Source organism: Gasterosteus aculeatus, chromosome 15, assembly GCF_964276395.1.
Source record: "Gasterosteus aculeatus chromosome 15, fGasAcu3.hap1.1, whole genome shotgun sequence".
Lineage (NCBI taxonomy): Eukaryota > Metazoa > Chordata > Actinopteri > Perciformes > Gasterosteidae > Gasterosteus > Gasterosteus aculeatus.
In genome coordinates this window covers 13,004,027-13,019,799 of record NC_135703.1, presented here as the reverse complement: position 1 = coordinate 13,019,799, position 15,773 = coordinate 13,004,027, and the positions used below count along the sequence as shown (strand labels likewise).

At 44.2% G+C, this 15,773-nt stretch overlaps 1 protein-coding gene across 8 annotated transcripts in view; it reads left to right on the top strand.

Annotated features, from left to right (window-relative positions):
* The window catches only part of nin (ninein (GSK3B interacting protein)), a 23,251-nt gene extending 7,478 nt beyond the window's left edge, over nt 1-15,773 (top strand). For 2 of the 8 annotated variants that reach the window (XM_040200393.2, XM_040200394.2), the window contains exons 5-29: nt 698-743; nt 830-1,005; nt 1,287-1,433; nt 1,676-1,843; nt 2,002-2,138; nt 2,311-2,451; nt 2,636-2,810; nt 2,911-3,021; nt 3,123-3,212; nt 3,346-3,481; nt 3,602-3,723; nt 3,869-4,986; nt 5,157-7,328; nt 7,637-7,735; nt 7,830-7,899; nt 8,144-8,311; nt 8,399-8,515; nt 8,738-8,851; nt 8,960-9,106; nt 9,466-9,645; nt 9,736-9,867; nt 9,966-10,067; nt 10,656-10,748; nt 13,649-13,762; nt 14,783-15,773. In XM_040200393.2, the coding sequence (XP_040056327.2) occupies nt 698-743; nt 830-1,005; nt 1,287-1,433; nt 1,676-1,843; nt 2,002-2,138; nt 2,311-2,451; nt 2,636-2,810; nt 2,911-3,021; nt 3,123-3,212; nt 3,346-3,481; nt 3,602-3,723; nt 3,869-4,986; nt 5,157-7,328; nt 7,637-7,735; nt 7,830-7,899; nt 8,144-8,311; nt 8,399-8,515; nt 8,738-8,851; nt 8,960-9,106; nt 9,466-9,645; nt 9,736-9,867; nt 9,966-10,067; nt 10,656-10,748; nt 13,649-13,762; nt 14,783-14,998 (6,291 nt within the window). In that variant the 3' untranslated portion in view covers nt 14,999-15,773. Of the gene's footprint in view, nt 1-697; nt 744-829; nt 1,006-1,286; nt 1,434-1,675; nt 1,844-2,001; nt 2,139-2,310; nt 2,452-2,635; nt 2,811-2,910; nt 3,022-3,122; nt 3,213-3,345; nt 3,482-3,601; nt 3,724-3,868; nt 4,987-5,156; nt 7,329-7,636; nt 7,736-7,829; nt 7,900-8,143; nt 8,312-8,398; nt 8,516-8,737; nt 8,852-8,959; nt 9,107-9,465; nt 9,646-9,735; nt 9,868-9,965; nt 10,068-10,655; nt 10,749-12,341; nt 13,531-13,648; nt 13,763-14,782 lie in introns of those variants that run through there. The other 6 variants (XM_040200397.2, XM_078089745.1, XM_040200395.2 and 3 more) reach the window with 5 other exon arrangements.

The window sequence follows — 15,773 nt, the reverse complement described above, 5'->3', positions numbered from 1 at the left end:
CGGGGGCTCTGCACAGAGCCTGCAGGCCGGGGGAGGAGGACGAGGAGGGTGTAGGACTGGGACAGAGGAACAATGAGCGCCCCCCCCCGTGGATGCCTATACACCATGTATCAAAACGCCACTGGCAGAACCCCATCTGCTCTTCGTTTCCTCGCTGGTTGCTCCTCAGACAATAGATGGTCACGCTCGGCTCCTCCCACATAAAGCCCTCCTCCCTCCACGCGGATTCCCCAACAACCACAAAAAGAGGCAAATGTGTTTTTGTGATCATGTTTAAGAGGAAAAGTCCTTTTGGAGTTCAAACTGTGAAGTGTGCTGATTTTTTGCTTAAGTCAGCACTTTCAGTTTCAGAAACCTTTTCACAATCAGCTGATTCAAACATTTTAAATGTGGTGAACTGGCATGATAAACACACTGTTAACATGTACAAAGAATAGTGGGCATCACATCTGTTACTACTACTATTCCCTATTTGCACAATGACCATCGCGGATTCCTTCGTTCCTTCACAAAAGCTCCTTTATAGGTTCTCCCAGCAGCCAGACCTCCTAATTTAGAAACATGTTTGTACTTATAAAGGGCTGATTGTCACAGCACACAATCTGCCAGAACTTCTTTGGTCTATTTTTTGTGGTAGTATAAAAAGTAGATTTTGTGATATTAATCCCATTTTCTGTGTGTTTTTGTCTCTTAACAGCGCTGGAATGCTCACGAAACAAGCACAGAGGAGTACGAGGCAGAAGGTTCGACAAAGACGCAGCATATTGGAGAACTCGATCCAAAAGATGTCGTCCCCAAGTGACCGCGGCCTCTTGTGCCTTGTTTTCAGGCCAGATGCATCTCTGGAACCCCGATGAGCCGAGCACGCCTCGGGGGGCCGTCCAGCCTCGGTCCCCCGGTTTAGAGGAGAGACTGCGCGACGCCTGCGACGAGCTGCAGATACCGTGGGACGGATGTGCCGGTTACTCGGAACTCCATGCGCTCTGTGAGCACCTGAGGCTGGAGGTGAGATTTCTCTATAAATGCAAAACAAAATGGTTATTAACACAGGACGGTGAGTCTCGCCTATACTTAAATCCCCCTCTGCCCAGAGGATTCCTTTCTAAATCCACGATGCTTGAATTTTTTGCTGATTATTAATTATGAGATAGTTGTAAACTATTTGGCTTGAGTGCGTTTTCTCATAGGAAATTAACCAGAGAAAATCAAAGGATAAAATAAACACATTTTCACACTGTGTCAACAAAATACGTGTTGCAACAAAGGAACATGCATTTATTTTTCAGCCACATTTGGATGTGCTCCAGAATCTAACCAGCGACGGAGTGATGGATGTTCAGGAGTTTGTCTCCAGAGTTTTGAACCCCAACAAACCCCCCACGCCGGCCTCCTCCACGCCCTACAGACAGCTCAAACGACACCACTCCACCCAGGTTAGTCGAGCACTATGAGGCTTATTCCCTTGTCGTCAATTCATCTGTTTTGTCATTTGTCTTGTGTCATCTTCCTTGCCTTTTGTTAAAGAAAATAGCTATAATGCATGATGAAGAGGAAATTGTTAGTTGACAACATTTTTCCTTTATGTTTCCTCTTTAATTGAGTCATTTAAAGCTAGATCTTGTGTTTGGAGTTTTTAAAATGCATAAAGTGGAATTTTGGGGTTGATTTTGTACAGCCCTTTGACGAGGGAGGTCGGAGGACCACCACTTCTTCTGCTCTGACTAGCACCATCGGCATGCGTCTCTTCTCCACCCTTGATGACGGTACCGGTTTCACTCCAGTGGAATACATTTTGGATGCCTGGATGGATGAGGGAATAGAAAACAGCACTGAAATCCTGCAGGTACTTATTGGCCACGAGTCGTGTCCGACAACTAATGACGTGAAGTCAGACTAGTGTACGAATGTCGTATTGCTCTGTGATTTTATATCTTTAACAAAAATGCCATCTAACATATTCACAACAGGGGTGTATGTATAATTATGAAATTATTTGTCAAGGCCTTGAACTTCAGCCTAGATGGCAAACTGAGCCTTTGCGATCTCACCATGGCACTTGAGAATGAGCTCCTCCTCACTAAGAACGGGATCCACCAGGCGGCACTGGCCAGCTTCAAAGCTGAGATCAGACATCTTCTGTGAGTAAAAGTCGGGACTATAATTCAGCTCATTCAGGACGTAATACTGGTCATATTCAATTAATACACTTTGAATCTTTTGGTGTGATTATTGATTGATTTGTTTGTCTTTTCATGTCATTTGTGAATCTTTGTGCAGTTATTGTCCCTGTTGTTCTTCTCCTCTTCTCAGAGAGAGCGTAGACAGAGAACTCGGTGAGAAAGAGAAAATACGATCAGACTTGGAAAAAGCCGAGAAACTAAAGACTCAGCTCGCCACTGAGGTGGATGAACGTCACGCTGCGATTGAACATACGAACAACCTCAATCTCAGGTGGTTTATCTGTTAGATAAATGTTTCCTTGTTCAGAATAATTTGATTTAATGTTCAACAGTTTTTTTTTTCTTCACATTGGAATAAAATTGACAATGTTGCCACAGCGTAGATATAAAGTGTGTTATAATGACAAAAATAGTTGATTGTATTTGTTTTAACCACGAAACCTAAATGTCCTCAGGAAGCTTGAACAGGAGCACAAAGAGAAGCTCGCAGCGGTACGATCTGAGCTGATGACGGAGATGGATCAGATGCAGGTGCAGGCCGGCCTGCAGCGCGAGAAACTGGAAGCAGAGGTGGACAAGATCAAGGAGGAGGAATCCTTTCTCCGAGACCACCTCTCCATTTCTGTGAAGGTACCCGCTTTTTTCTTTTCCAATGTGTTTTTTAAATTTATTAAGGCACAAACCACTAATTAATACAGGGGCTAACTAAGTTGTTCTGTGTTGTTTTTAGGAAAACAGACGCCTTGAAATGGAGTTGTTGGACAGTACTGAAAAACTAGTGGAGGCACAAAGCCAAAATACAAAACTCCAGACTTTTTTGGACAACGTTATGAAAGAAAAGGTACAGAAACATGTCTGTGTTCTTGCTGTTTTTTGTGTGCCGTTTTGGTTATTTCAGGATTTCTGAGCAGACAAACTTAACTTGTGATCTATTTTCTTTAGTTGGGAGACTTGGATCCCGGCAGTGCAGACATCTTACTCCACGAGGAGCGTATTAAAGAACTACGCAGAGGCTACGAAGCTCAGTACAGGGTAATTGCATCTGAATCACAAACTGCCTGCCTTTTTCCAAATTTCCAGTTCATGCAGATCCATGTAAGTGGTGTTGGTCATATTGCCTTCACCTCCATGTAGGCGTTTAACTCGTAGCTCTCTGACTTGGTAGGAGCTGCAGGATCGTATTGACGAGCTGCAGTCAGAGTTGCAGGAGTTCCACAGTCTTGGACGAGTTAATTTGACCTGCCACAAGCCCCTCTCTGAAGAGCTGGAGAGCAAAAGCCCCGGCATGGAGTCTGATCCAGGTAAAACATGTGGTCCCTGCAGAGCCACAACTACATCTGTCCATGGCAACAATCCAAACATGGACATTTTGCATAGAAACAAACAAAAAGAAACCCTGTGTCCGTCTTGACTTTTTGCAGGAATCGGTTCAGAGGATGTTCAGCCCTTCAGCGTGAGCCTTGAGGCAGAGATGATGTTGGAGCAGTTGAAGGAGAGACACCTCCAGGAAATGGGGGATTTGCAAAACCAGCTGGAAAGCAAGGTTAGTGTAGTGAACATCTTTTTATATTAGAGTGTATTATTGGCTTTGTAATAAAAATATAGCTGGGAAGAATTGAGAGATTTAGATGGTTTGAAAGTATTGTTATTGACCTATTCATTTAATTCTTCTTTTAATATCACCACAGATCAATGCATTTGACGAGTTGGAAGGAAAGCAGGGGAAGACCAACGAGGACCAGAGAGCTGCAGCCCTCCAGTACCAGCAGGAGGTCCAGGCCCTGAGGGAGGAGATGGCCAGCGTTCAGAGCCACAGGCAGGAACTCCAGAGCCAGCTGGAGCAGGCAGAGCTGGAGCGGACCTTTCTGCAGCAGAAGCAGGTCGAGGAGAGGGAAGAGCTGGATCTGCAGAAGGAGGAAGTGGGGAATCTCAGACAACAACTGCTCGAGTCTCACACCTACTCTGCAGACCTGGAGGAGCAGCTGAAGACCCTCAACGCCAAGCAGGCCGAGGCGGATGAACATCTTGTGAAAGGAATGGACGAGCTGAGGAAACAACACGCCGTTGAGATCAAGAAGCTGCTGGAGGAGCAGGATGAGCTTTTTGAAGCAAGACTGGAAGAGGAGGGAAAGAGAGTGCAGGAAGAACAGGCTGAGTTGGTTAAGAGATTGTTGGGTAATTGCGAAAGGGAAAAGGAGCTATCGCAGCAAAGACACGAGGAAGAGCTGAACGCCAGACTAGAGGAGGCAAAGGGGAGGTTTGAGGAAGAGCGCGAGGAGACTGTTCAGAGGCTGACGGAGCAGTGGCAGACACAGAGGGCTCAGCTGGACGAGCAGAATAATGAGTCTCTGCAGGTGCTGCTGGAAGAAGAGATGTTGAGACTTGTCAGGGAACAAGAGGAGAAGGAGGGCAACCTCAGGGAGCGGTGGGAGAGCGAACGGGCCCAGCTCGAGGAGCGTCAGGAGGAGGCCCTGCTCAACAGAATACGTCAAGAAAAGTCACAGGTGCAAGAGAAGTTTGAGCAGCGGGAGAAAAGGCTGAGGGAGGAGTGGGAGAGGCAGAGGCTGCAGCTGGAGGAGGATTACGAAGGGATGCTGCAGGAGAGGCTGAAGGAAGAGAGGGAGAAGTTTGAAACCGAGAAGCAGGAGGAGGAGCAGCGAGGCCAACGCTTAATGGCAGAGGAGAGGGCTCGTCTAGAGGAGAGCCACCGTGAGGCCATGAGGGAGCTGTCGGGTAAGCACACCGCAGAGAGGGACGCTCTCCACTGCATGCTGGATAAACTACGAGACGACATCGCTCAGGAGAGGTGAGATATCTGGCTTTTAGAGATTATAGTTACTGTAACGTCTTTATCAATGTCATTGGCTTTGCCCTCATTGTTGTAAATGATCTCAAATGCCAAGAACATGTTTGTGTTTTTAACTTGTGCTATAAAGAGGTGAACACAGTTGCTGTAACAATAATTACGTGACGCAGGAGGAAAATCGAGATCAGCTTCGGCCAGAGAATCGAGGAAGTGGAGAGTCGTTTCTCAGGTGATCAACAGTCGGCTGCAGAACGTTTTCAGGCTGATCTTTTGAAACTTGAACAGCACTACCAAAGTGAGCTGAAGGCTCTTTCTGAGAAGCATGTCGAGCAGAAGTCCCACTGGGAGGCACAAGTACACGAGGCGCTGGAGAACGCAGGGGAACAAATAAGAATGATGCAGGAGGCTGTGGAGCAAGAAAAGAAGACGCTGCACCAGGAGTGGACAGATGAACTACATGACATAGAAAGTCTCCATGAAAAGGAAACGGAGGAACTTGTGATGACAACCTGGCGGCTGCAGAGTGAGCTAGATGACTTTGTCAGTTCAGCTCAGAGCAAAGAGATCGCGCTGAGCAGGCAGCTGAATGACCTCCACAACCGGCTTCAAGGGAGCCTGGAAACCAAAGACCAGCACGTGGCTCAGCTTGAGAGGAAAGCGCTGGAGGCTGAGCTCCTGCTGAGTCAAACCGTGGAGGATTTCAAACAGGAGAGGGAGGAACTCCTGAGCAGCCAGTCCGAACTTCAGGCAAAATACGCAGAGTTGCTTTCCATCTCCGAGGGGCAGATTACGGAGCGGATCGAACTGTTAACCGAGCGCGACGATTTGAGGATGGCGATCGAGGAGCTGGAGACGCTGCTCAGACAGGCGGCCGTGGACTTTGAGCTCGAGAGGAAGGAGCTGCAGGAACACGCGTCCATCCTTGAGGAAAAGTCGGAAAACAACCGAGAGGACGACAGAGAGGGGCTGCTTGCAGAAAGAGATGTGCTTAAAATCAGAATTAAAGAGCTAGAGTTGCTTTTCAATCAGGTCACATCTTCTGCAGGAAAGGCTAAGGAAGAAGCAATTAATGAATCAAACAAAAATGATGACGTTGATTTAGAGACCAGTGAAGCCCTCGATGGGGGGATCAAGACCGCTGGTCACAACGATGAAAACGATACCATTGATTATCGAGACCTGCCCGAAGTCCATCGAGCTCTTTCTGGAGATTCAAATCTCAGGGAAGCTGAAGGAGACCCTGAAGTAGACCGTTGCTGTGCAGGGATTGAACATGAAGGCCCTGAATCAATGTCTCGTACTGGCCTCCGCTCAGACGTTCACATAGGAAATCATTCAACGGTTGAATACAAGAACAAGGCCCCAGTTTCCCCGCAGATGCCTTGTGAGCTGATCTCCTCCCCCGAGGCGTTTGGAGGTGTCGATGCTCATGGAGACGGTGAGAATAAAGACGCGTGTGTTGTTGTTCCTACTTGGATCAGTGAAGACCCTCCCCGGGGAGACGAGCCGTGTCATGAGACCGCGGTGGATCCCTCGCCGCTGGAGGAGACGGCTGAGGGGTCGCCAGCGGACGCTGAGGTCAGGTGTTCAACAGATGACTCTCATCACGGCACACAGGAAATTGAACTCGTTTCAGACCCAGAATGGGAACATTTAACCGCTAAAGAAGAGGATCAATGCGCACATTATTGTCTGAATGAAGATGCCGATTGTGAGGACCTTAAACTGAAAGCTTTGTATAACACCACCTGCCACGAGAACATCCTTCTGCATGAGAAGATTTCTCTGCTTCAACAGAAGACTGAGATACTAGAGAACCTTCTGGCTTATAACGCTGAAAAGATCAAAACTGCCCACCAGATACTGGAAGAAAACTATGGCCTCAAAGTCAAGATGCTACTTCTGATGGAGCACGTCAAGGAGCTGGAGGTCGAGGCCTCAAAGACGACCGGCGTTCAGATCAGGTATGAAGACTGCCTGTGTGAGAATGCCAAACTGAAGGACCAAAACGGTGAACTTGCAAAGAGAGTTTGGAGCCTTGAAAGTCGAGTAAACATTATCCACGAATTCCAAGACCAGCAGATGGCGCTGGTGGACGAGATCAGCCGGATGAGAGCGGAGAACGCCGAGCTGTCCATGTTGTTCGGCGAGCTGGAGAGGCGCCGTGAGATCCTTTCGACGACCGTCCAATCGGCGGCGTCTCTCCCGCGGGACCTTCGGACTGTGACTAGTCTGGAGGACAGCTGCGAGGAGTTTGAGGACCAGAACACCAAACTTCGCAGAGCCATCGCGGCGCTGCAGGGCAAGTCGCAGTGGTTAAATGCAACGACGCAGGCTCATAGGTAACGTGGACAAGAACTAGGATCCCGTCCCTCCGTGGCTTCTCGATCCCTCGTCCCTGTGGTGGTTCGTTCCCTCCCGACCTCGACGCCGTCCTTTTTCCTCCATCCCGTGATGAGGCTCCTGGAAGATGGAACAGGTCCTCACCTCTAGTGCTGCTTTGATCCCTGTAGATCACAAGTGGAATAGCAACAAAAAAAGAATTGCAAGTTCAATGTGCGTGTTGTACAAACACATTGAACTGTAGAATGTGCATCCTGAAGTGCTAGAAAGCAGTTTGTTCACGTGGTTCTGTCTGTTCTGCCTGTAGTTCTGAGGCCAGTCGTCTAGCTGACGAGAACCACGTGCTCAGACAGAAGATTGCTGCCTTGAAGGAAGAAGACCTGAAAGCGGTCCAGGAGGAGCTGATGTAAGAAACAAATCATTTAATTGAAACACTAAGACACTAACCGTTGTTAATCTGACGTACAAACGAACACCGTCTGCTCATGTTTGACGTTTAGACGCACGCTGCAGCACATGAAAAATGGGAAGATTGAGGATCAAAAGGCGGCAGAGAATTTTGAGAAACAGGTACGGAAGTAACTTGAATGCTGAGGGCAGCTGAGGCTCGTTGGTTCTGAGGGGGGCATCAGTGTCTTTACCCATTTCATAGCAATGCATCCAGTAGTTTCTGTTTATAAAAAGGATCAACCAGAGGAATCACAAGTCATGAGGGTTTGTTTTACATTTGTTGATTATTTTAAGAGATGGACCAAGTCCAAACTATTTTTCTATCCTAAAAGCAGCCAATAATCTACGTTATCCCCATTTGCAGATTTCAAAGCTGCAGCTGCAAAGCCAGCGACTCGAGGATGAGAAAGTGATGCTGTTGGAGAAAAATGCCCAAAACATTTCTGACATTGAGAATCTCCGACAGCAGCTGGCAGAGCTGACAAAGGAGAACGAGAGCAGGGAGGTGCTCGCCACTAAGGAGAAGAACAAGGTAAGCGGAGTTCAGGGATGGATGATGATGATGCTGATGAAGATGGTCGTCGTAGCTGGTAGCTGATCAGTGGCTGTTATGTGTTAGCTGGCAGCGTGTGTGTTTGCTCTGGAGGCAGAGCTGACCAAAGCTCTGCAGGACTCTGCACAGCTGGAGCAGCGCAGCGTCCAGCTGTCACAGCAGCTCTCTGTCCTCAGAGGGAAGGTGAGCACCGGGCCGCCGACTCTTTGACGGGGTTAATGGGAGCCATTAGAGCGTGACACGGGCACAAAGTTAAAAAGCATGAAGACAACATGAAATGACTCAATGAGTGAATACAGCTAGAAGAATACTTTAAACAACAATACTTTAATGGGCTAACTGTAGCGTTGACACAACGCATTGAGGGCCGTTTAATTACAGCGGCCGTTGTCTTTGGTTTGTCAGGCGGTCCAGGTGGACTCCATGGAGAGTGAGCTCAGCCACCTGGTGGAGGAGCGGATAAGTGTGGATAAGGAGACGCTGAGCCTCTGCAGCCAGCTGGCCGCCGCTCAAGAGAGGGTGAGAGTCCTCCGCATCAATTACTATTCATAGTAATGGAACGGATTTGGAGTCCGGTTTGTCCATGAAGACGTTGAACTCAGGAACTAATGCTCGCGTCTCCTCCAGGTGAGGACAGTGGATGAAACTCTTCAGGCTGTGAACCATCAAAGCGCTCGCCTCAAGTCAGACCTCCGTGTTTCGCAGCAGGAGAGGGATTCCCTTCAACACGAAGTGGACGTTGTGCACAAGAAGCTGCAGAATGTTAATGATAAAGTAAGATTTAGTTGTTGTTTTTTAATGTTTTATTCACTAGCTTGTGTTATTTTGTGACCATGGTAAGTCACACACTGACATAAACGAGCAAACTTTTCAATGAAGTTTTTTGACATCAATGACTGCTGACGTCAAAGGGCTCTCTGATTTATGAATATCGCTAAACTGATAACTGATATTGATTTGAATGTATCAACACAGATTTTTATGTCTATCTTAACTTCATTCTAAAACAATTAATGCGAAGATTATTCTGCTCATTTTGCGAGTGTTTGATTTTAAAAAGCAGACTCCTCACAACGCACATTTATTTAATATCTTCCAGTCGACGTGACCGTTTCACCGTTTCTTTGTCCCAGAACCGCGTTTTGGAGATGGCCTTGCACTCGAGCGGCCTCCAGAGTAAAAGCAAGAAGCTGTACAGAGAGGAGATGTCCCGGCTGGTGGACCAGGAGCAGCAACTGCTGAGGCAGGAAAACGAAAGGCTTCACGCTGACGTCCTCAACGCCAAAGCAGACCTGGCTCATTGCAGAGAAAAGGTGAGCCCGGTCCCGTGCCACGCTGTCACGGGAGCCCAGTTTGCCGTCCAGTGGTGAAATCTATAATCCCTGTATATCCCACGTGTGCAGGTCCGCCAGCTTGACGCTTCCCTCGTGTCCCTGAAGCAGCACAAACACATTCAGGCCTCCCTGGTGACGGCCTTGGAGCAGGAGAACGCCTTGCTGAAGCACGAGCTCCAGGCACAAAAGGAGCTCGCCAAGGTAAACCGCAAGCATCCAACTACCTTTTTTTGGGGGGGGTTTTCCAAGCATGTTGATAAAGTCTTACGTTCTTCTTCTATGTGCGTTGTGTGTTTCAGGACGGCGGAGCAGGACTAGGACACTCGGGGCTGGAGGTCCTGCAACAGGAAAACGAGTCGCTCAAAGTCCGAACGTTTCAGCTGTCCACGCAGCTGATAGCGGTACCAACATTTCTATTATATATATATATATATATATATATATATATATTAATATGATATATTTCTATATACAAGGAGAACTTGTGCTTTGCTTTCTTAAATCCGTTTCTGGTTGCAACTTGTGTACTAGTTATTGTAGTTTGAAAAAGTCTTTGCTTACTGTTTTTGATTTAGGAGAAGTTGTATTTTTATTTTGAGAACTTTGCTGGTTTACGTTTAGTTTTAAAGCCGTGATTAGCAGTTGCTGTAAATGGTAGAATGTTAGAATACATGACATCAAAATGAATGTGGGTCGTCGCCTCGTGCTCCATGTGTCATGAAGAAGAGATGAATAACTGCAAACTGAGAGACCAAAACTAAAATGTAGTTTCAGTGTCTGTTCATTGTTGTTTTGCAAAGAGCCGTCATGTTTTATTTCACTTTCAGTCTCTCTGTTTTGGTTAAACAATTATAAAGGGCAGGTTTATTTTGGAAATATGGAGTTAGAGTTGTCGTTGGATTATCCTTGAATAAAATGACCCCCATACTGTTTTTGAAGTAACGTATTTCTGTTCTCAACCTGTTATTGTATTCTTCTACTTTGTTCAGGCGTATCACCTTCATTTGGGGGGACTTGTGCCTCCGTCCCCTCACAGGATGCCTCGGGGACAGCACCGAGGCGAAGAACCGGACAACATGCAGGTACGTTACAACGTGAACCTTCCTGGAAAGCAGACTGTTTACAAATGGATCTTTCCCAAACTACATTTCCCTAGAGTCTGCTTTCAGATTGTATGTGTTTATGATGTTTAGCTCCTGAGGGTTTGGGGCCATTGCACGGTTTGGTTTTACATTTATCTCCTTTCTTTTCATTCCTTTTTGTCTGTTTGTCCCTTTACTGCCATCTGTTGCCGTTACCATACATGCATCATCATTAGCTGTAAGATGGGAGCTAAATCTCATGTGAGAGCTTTTTTGGATGTAATGGGAGTTAAATATAAACATAGCCATAGTATTATAATAGTATTTCTTTCTCTGTTACTTTGGTTTAGAAACTGCTCAAAGAAATCACTCAATTTGGGGGCCTTAAAATGTGTTCTATTTATTTGGCAGGAGATACACATTGATCTGTCGATGTTCAGCAGCACTTAAACAGATATTAAGGTGTTAACCTGTGTTTTCGCTTTTAAAGTGTAATTTCACCTCAGTATCATCTGTTTTTCGTGACCTTTTTGTTTGCATTTCCCTTTCGATGCTTGTCACGGATCCATGTCAACACTTGTCTGTCTTCACCTCCCTGTGTCGTGTGTGTAGTGTTTACTTTTTGGGTTTGGTGTTTAGCCCGTGGCGTTTGTGTGTGTGTGTCGTTTATTTAATTCTCCATTTGGGGACTTGAGGAGCTGCAGTGGTTCTGAACATCTGGGTGTGGTCCTAGTGGCTTTTTTTTTTCATTTGTCTTATTGCACAATCCGTCGTCTCACCCCGACCAGATAGATGTAGCTGGTTACAGTTCATCTGTAGGAGGTGTCATCTCACAGATGGTGTGTTTTAATAGCATTTGATATTTTGTTGTAATTGTTATGTTATCAGTGGCTAGAAAAGAGGAACCATCTAATACAGTTGTGTACACTATTTATTTATTTATTTATTTATTTATGAGGTTAAGTTTCAACTCAGTTTCTTAGTTGTATTGTAATATCTGGTTTCATACATAATTTATTAATCATATATACATATTGACAAATTTGAACAGCTGACATGATGATCAATACTATCGCACAAACATACCAATACTGTATAAACACATTTCATTTGTCTGATTCAGTTCATTTCATTCAGTATTGGAAAAAGTCAGTTCTGAAAATGTAAAATCAATAAAAGGGTTTGTACCGCATGGTTTGTTATGAATAAGTCTCCAATCCTGCAGCAACAGAAGACTTAAAACAATATGTATGAATAGTTTACACAACTGTTACATGAAGTTGGATTGTTAGTGTTCATGGTGCTTTGTGAGGATCATAGTTTACTCTCCTCTCTGAGTCACTGGCTGGAGTAACGATGGGAGACATTTGTATCCGTATTGGGTAACTAAGATTGATTAAATAGTGATATAACCAGTAAATTGAGTCTGCTCATATATGAAAGCGACTTTGAAACTTATTGGATATAGTTTTTGTGTGTGAAAAGAAGCGTTTTTTTACATTTCTACGGTTGTATTTAGTGTGTTCAGTGGCCCGCGTGCGGTCGGAGCCGAGGGTGCAGCCGTGGTGAAGTGTACCTGCCTTCTCTCTCCAGGGGCCGATGCCGGAGCAGCGGGCGGCTCATGCAGACAGCTACCGGCGGATCGGTGGCCTCTAACGCCGGCGTCTTTCCCCCGCTCTCCACTTTAACATCTCCTCTCACCTCAAAGAGCGCTCCTGCTTTCCTAACCCCGCTGCCCTTCCTCTGCTATGTTTGGATCCAAAGTCTCACTGTGGTGCCCGATGCCAGCGCCCCCCCCCTTCCTCTCTTATAGGAGATCTGTGAACAAATGCGGTGCCTGAGTGTAAAGGCGTGAATGTGTAACTGTGTTTCCCCGCTGCCAGGGGGCAGGAAAGCAGAGTTTCTCCCAATGGGATGTTTTTTAAGACATGAATTTGAAGGCTTGTCAGACACGCCATATCCAATGTAACGACGACAAACGCAGAGCTGTTTGTTGACCGTATTTGACTTTTATAAGGGTCCAATCCTTTTGTGCATTAAAAAGTGTATTGTGGTTTTGATACAGGGAGTCTTTTTAACGCACGATGGGTTTTCTTGGAATGTTTTGTTGTTCACTTGTTCCATTTGCTGTTGTCTGAGACGGGGAGTACACGTCCTTAGAGGCTGAATATTGCCTTATGATCATCGAGGACTGTTGAGGTCAGATTGGTGCCTTTTTCTGGGCCTTTTTTTCAACAATCAGTGGTGTAATTTGCCGGGCGGCGGCGCGGCCTGAGTCCAGTATGAGATTTCCTGATTCTGCGCTTTCACTCTTTGTCTTTTGATGTTGACGTCTGTATTTCTTATTTAACACATTGTTGAATGTTTCTTCAACCTACGTGTGTGTGTCTGCACAACCAAAGTGAATAACATCTTTGTTTTTCTGTTGTTTATTTCCTAAACAATGACACATCACTTTTAGGGGGTTATTATTCTTATTATAAACCAATCATTGTTTGTCCTCAGTAGTGAAATAATTAAATGCATTCTAATGTCTTTTAATGTCTTTTAGTGGGTCTTTCTGCTTTGCACCATGTATAGACTCAAATGTGTTTTATTTATTTTGATAGGAAGAATTATTTTATTTATGTATTAAATTATTTTTGTAGCGGTATCTGGAATACACGGCGTAATTTTATTTATTTTATTTTTATTTTTTTAGTGTATCGTAGTTTCTTTTTTAAAAATGTACCCAAAATCTTTCAATGCTGAATTAAGATAAAATAAAGGTTCCGACTCTTAAGAATGTGGTCTGATTTTTTGATTTATTTTTATTTTACATCAGCTCAGTAAGGCAAATCTAAATCTGCTCAACGCGTTTACGGAAAATGTGTTTCCACCCCTCACTGTCTTCTCACCAGGACGAAAGGGAGAGGAAGATGAAGACTATGGAGGCGCGTATGAGGGAAATTGAACTGTCGCTGCGCAACGTCAAGATGCTGCTAAAAGAGAAGGTTGTTCAGCTGAAAGACCAGGTAAGTTCAAAAAGCTCCATCAATCACCACGGGTGTTGTCTCAATGTTTTTAAGAGGGCAAAAATCAGCTTCTGAAAAATGGATTTCACAAATGTCCACAAGTCTGTTTTATTCTTAAAATAGACAAAAAGCAAGTTGTGTTTTAGGGCTTTTTAGGGGGATATTTTCTTTTTTAATCTGATGAGATCTAAACTGTTAACTTTTAATGAAACATTTAAAAACAACATCTCAAACGCACTGTATTCAGAGTTCATTAAAGGCACGACATCTCACGGACCTCCGTCCTGCATCAAATTCCCCGAGTAGACTAAAGATTTCTTTGTTCTAATGCCACCGGTTGTAAAAACCAAGGAGAAATAATTAAAATAAAACCGTTAAATAAACAATGCGTTGAAATATCAAACCGAAATAAAAATATTTTGAAAGTTAAATTTAACTTTTAACTCAAAGAATACAATATTTGAAAGTGTGTCTTTAAAGAGGAAATAAAATTTGATTACCCCACAAAGAATCCCAATAATTACAATGGTGTTCGGAGTAAAACGTGGATCTAGAAAGTTTCCCGTCTGAGAAGTACGTTATCGTGATCGTCTTCTATTCCAAATTATTCAAATAAACCTCACTGGCATGAATTACATTTATATCTTAATTAACAATTCCACCCATAAAGGAAAATGGTTATTCACAAGACAACCAATTCCCATTAAACACTGAAACTTATTAGAATGTGTGTATACAGACAAAATATCATTGAGCAAAACATTTTTCTAATGCGACGAGCAGGAGGAACTTTTCTATAGCCAGAGAAAACTGCACAATACTTCCATTGACAAAGATTTGTGAGATTTTTTTTTCCGTGGTGGTGACATTGTTTCTGAATTACTGGTGACACATCTTTGGCCTTTTGTATTGCGATGTATATGTGTTTTCTAGCTGACATTCGATATGTGTCGATCTCATCAAATGAGATGAATTATGAAACAAAGCCTCTCAGCGTGTGCTTTCTCCTGACTTTTCTAGCTGCACAAGAATGGCAAAGCAGACGTATTGATCAAAGACCTGTATGAGGAGAACACCGAGCTGCTGAAAGCTCTGCAGATAACGGAGCAGCGGCAGAAAATCACAGAGAAAAAGAACTACCTGCTGGAAGAGAAGATCTCCAGCCTCAACAAGATAGTGCGTGACTTAAACCCCTCGCCGCTTCCATCGCTACCGTATCACTACAAATGCACATGATGGGTCCAATGGAACGCTTACAGGTTGTCCGGATAATAACGGCAGATCAGTTTATTTACTTATTCTTTTTTATATATATTTAAAAAATAAAAACCAGTGCGACCCTTGTGCAATAGATGGAGTCAGATGCACAGGAAATGTATTTCAGTTGCATTTCCCCTGGCAGTGTTTTATTATTTTTTAAAGCATTTTATTGTTTGAATATGCAGTATTTTGTATACGTTGTTTTTTATAAGTTTTGGTTGTGTTGGACCTATGAAGAACCAAAAGTGTCTTTAGACTATAGAGAACATGTTATTTGACACTAATTTATCATTTTAAAATATATTTTAAAGCAGTAGTAGTTATCTAGTCTTTTTGAGAGAGAGAAAAGGCAACCGCGATGTGCACTTTTTATGTAACCGGTTCCTTTGTCAATATGGTCAATGAACGGAATTATGTATATCTGTCACTCCTTTGAATCTTAAGCCCTTATGTAAAGTAAAAACAAACCTCTGTTGTAAAACCATGTGTATAGAACAGTCAAATAATCTGTTGATCTTTTCAGGGTTTCCTTTCATGTAACACAACCTGTCGTCACTGAAGTTAATGTGCCAACTCTTGCTATTTCTATACATTTGCCCACAAACCGTTGCAATATGTGAAGTTTCCTATAAGCTGTGCCATTATGAATGTTTTATATCAAATCAAGTGTCTTTGTAGTGAAGCATACACACTGATGAAAACAGGGTAATGTTTTGTGGAACAAAATTAAATACACGGCTCAAGTCTGATA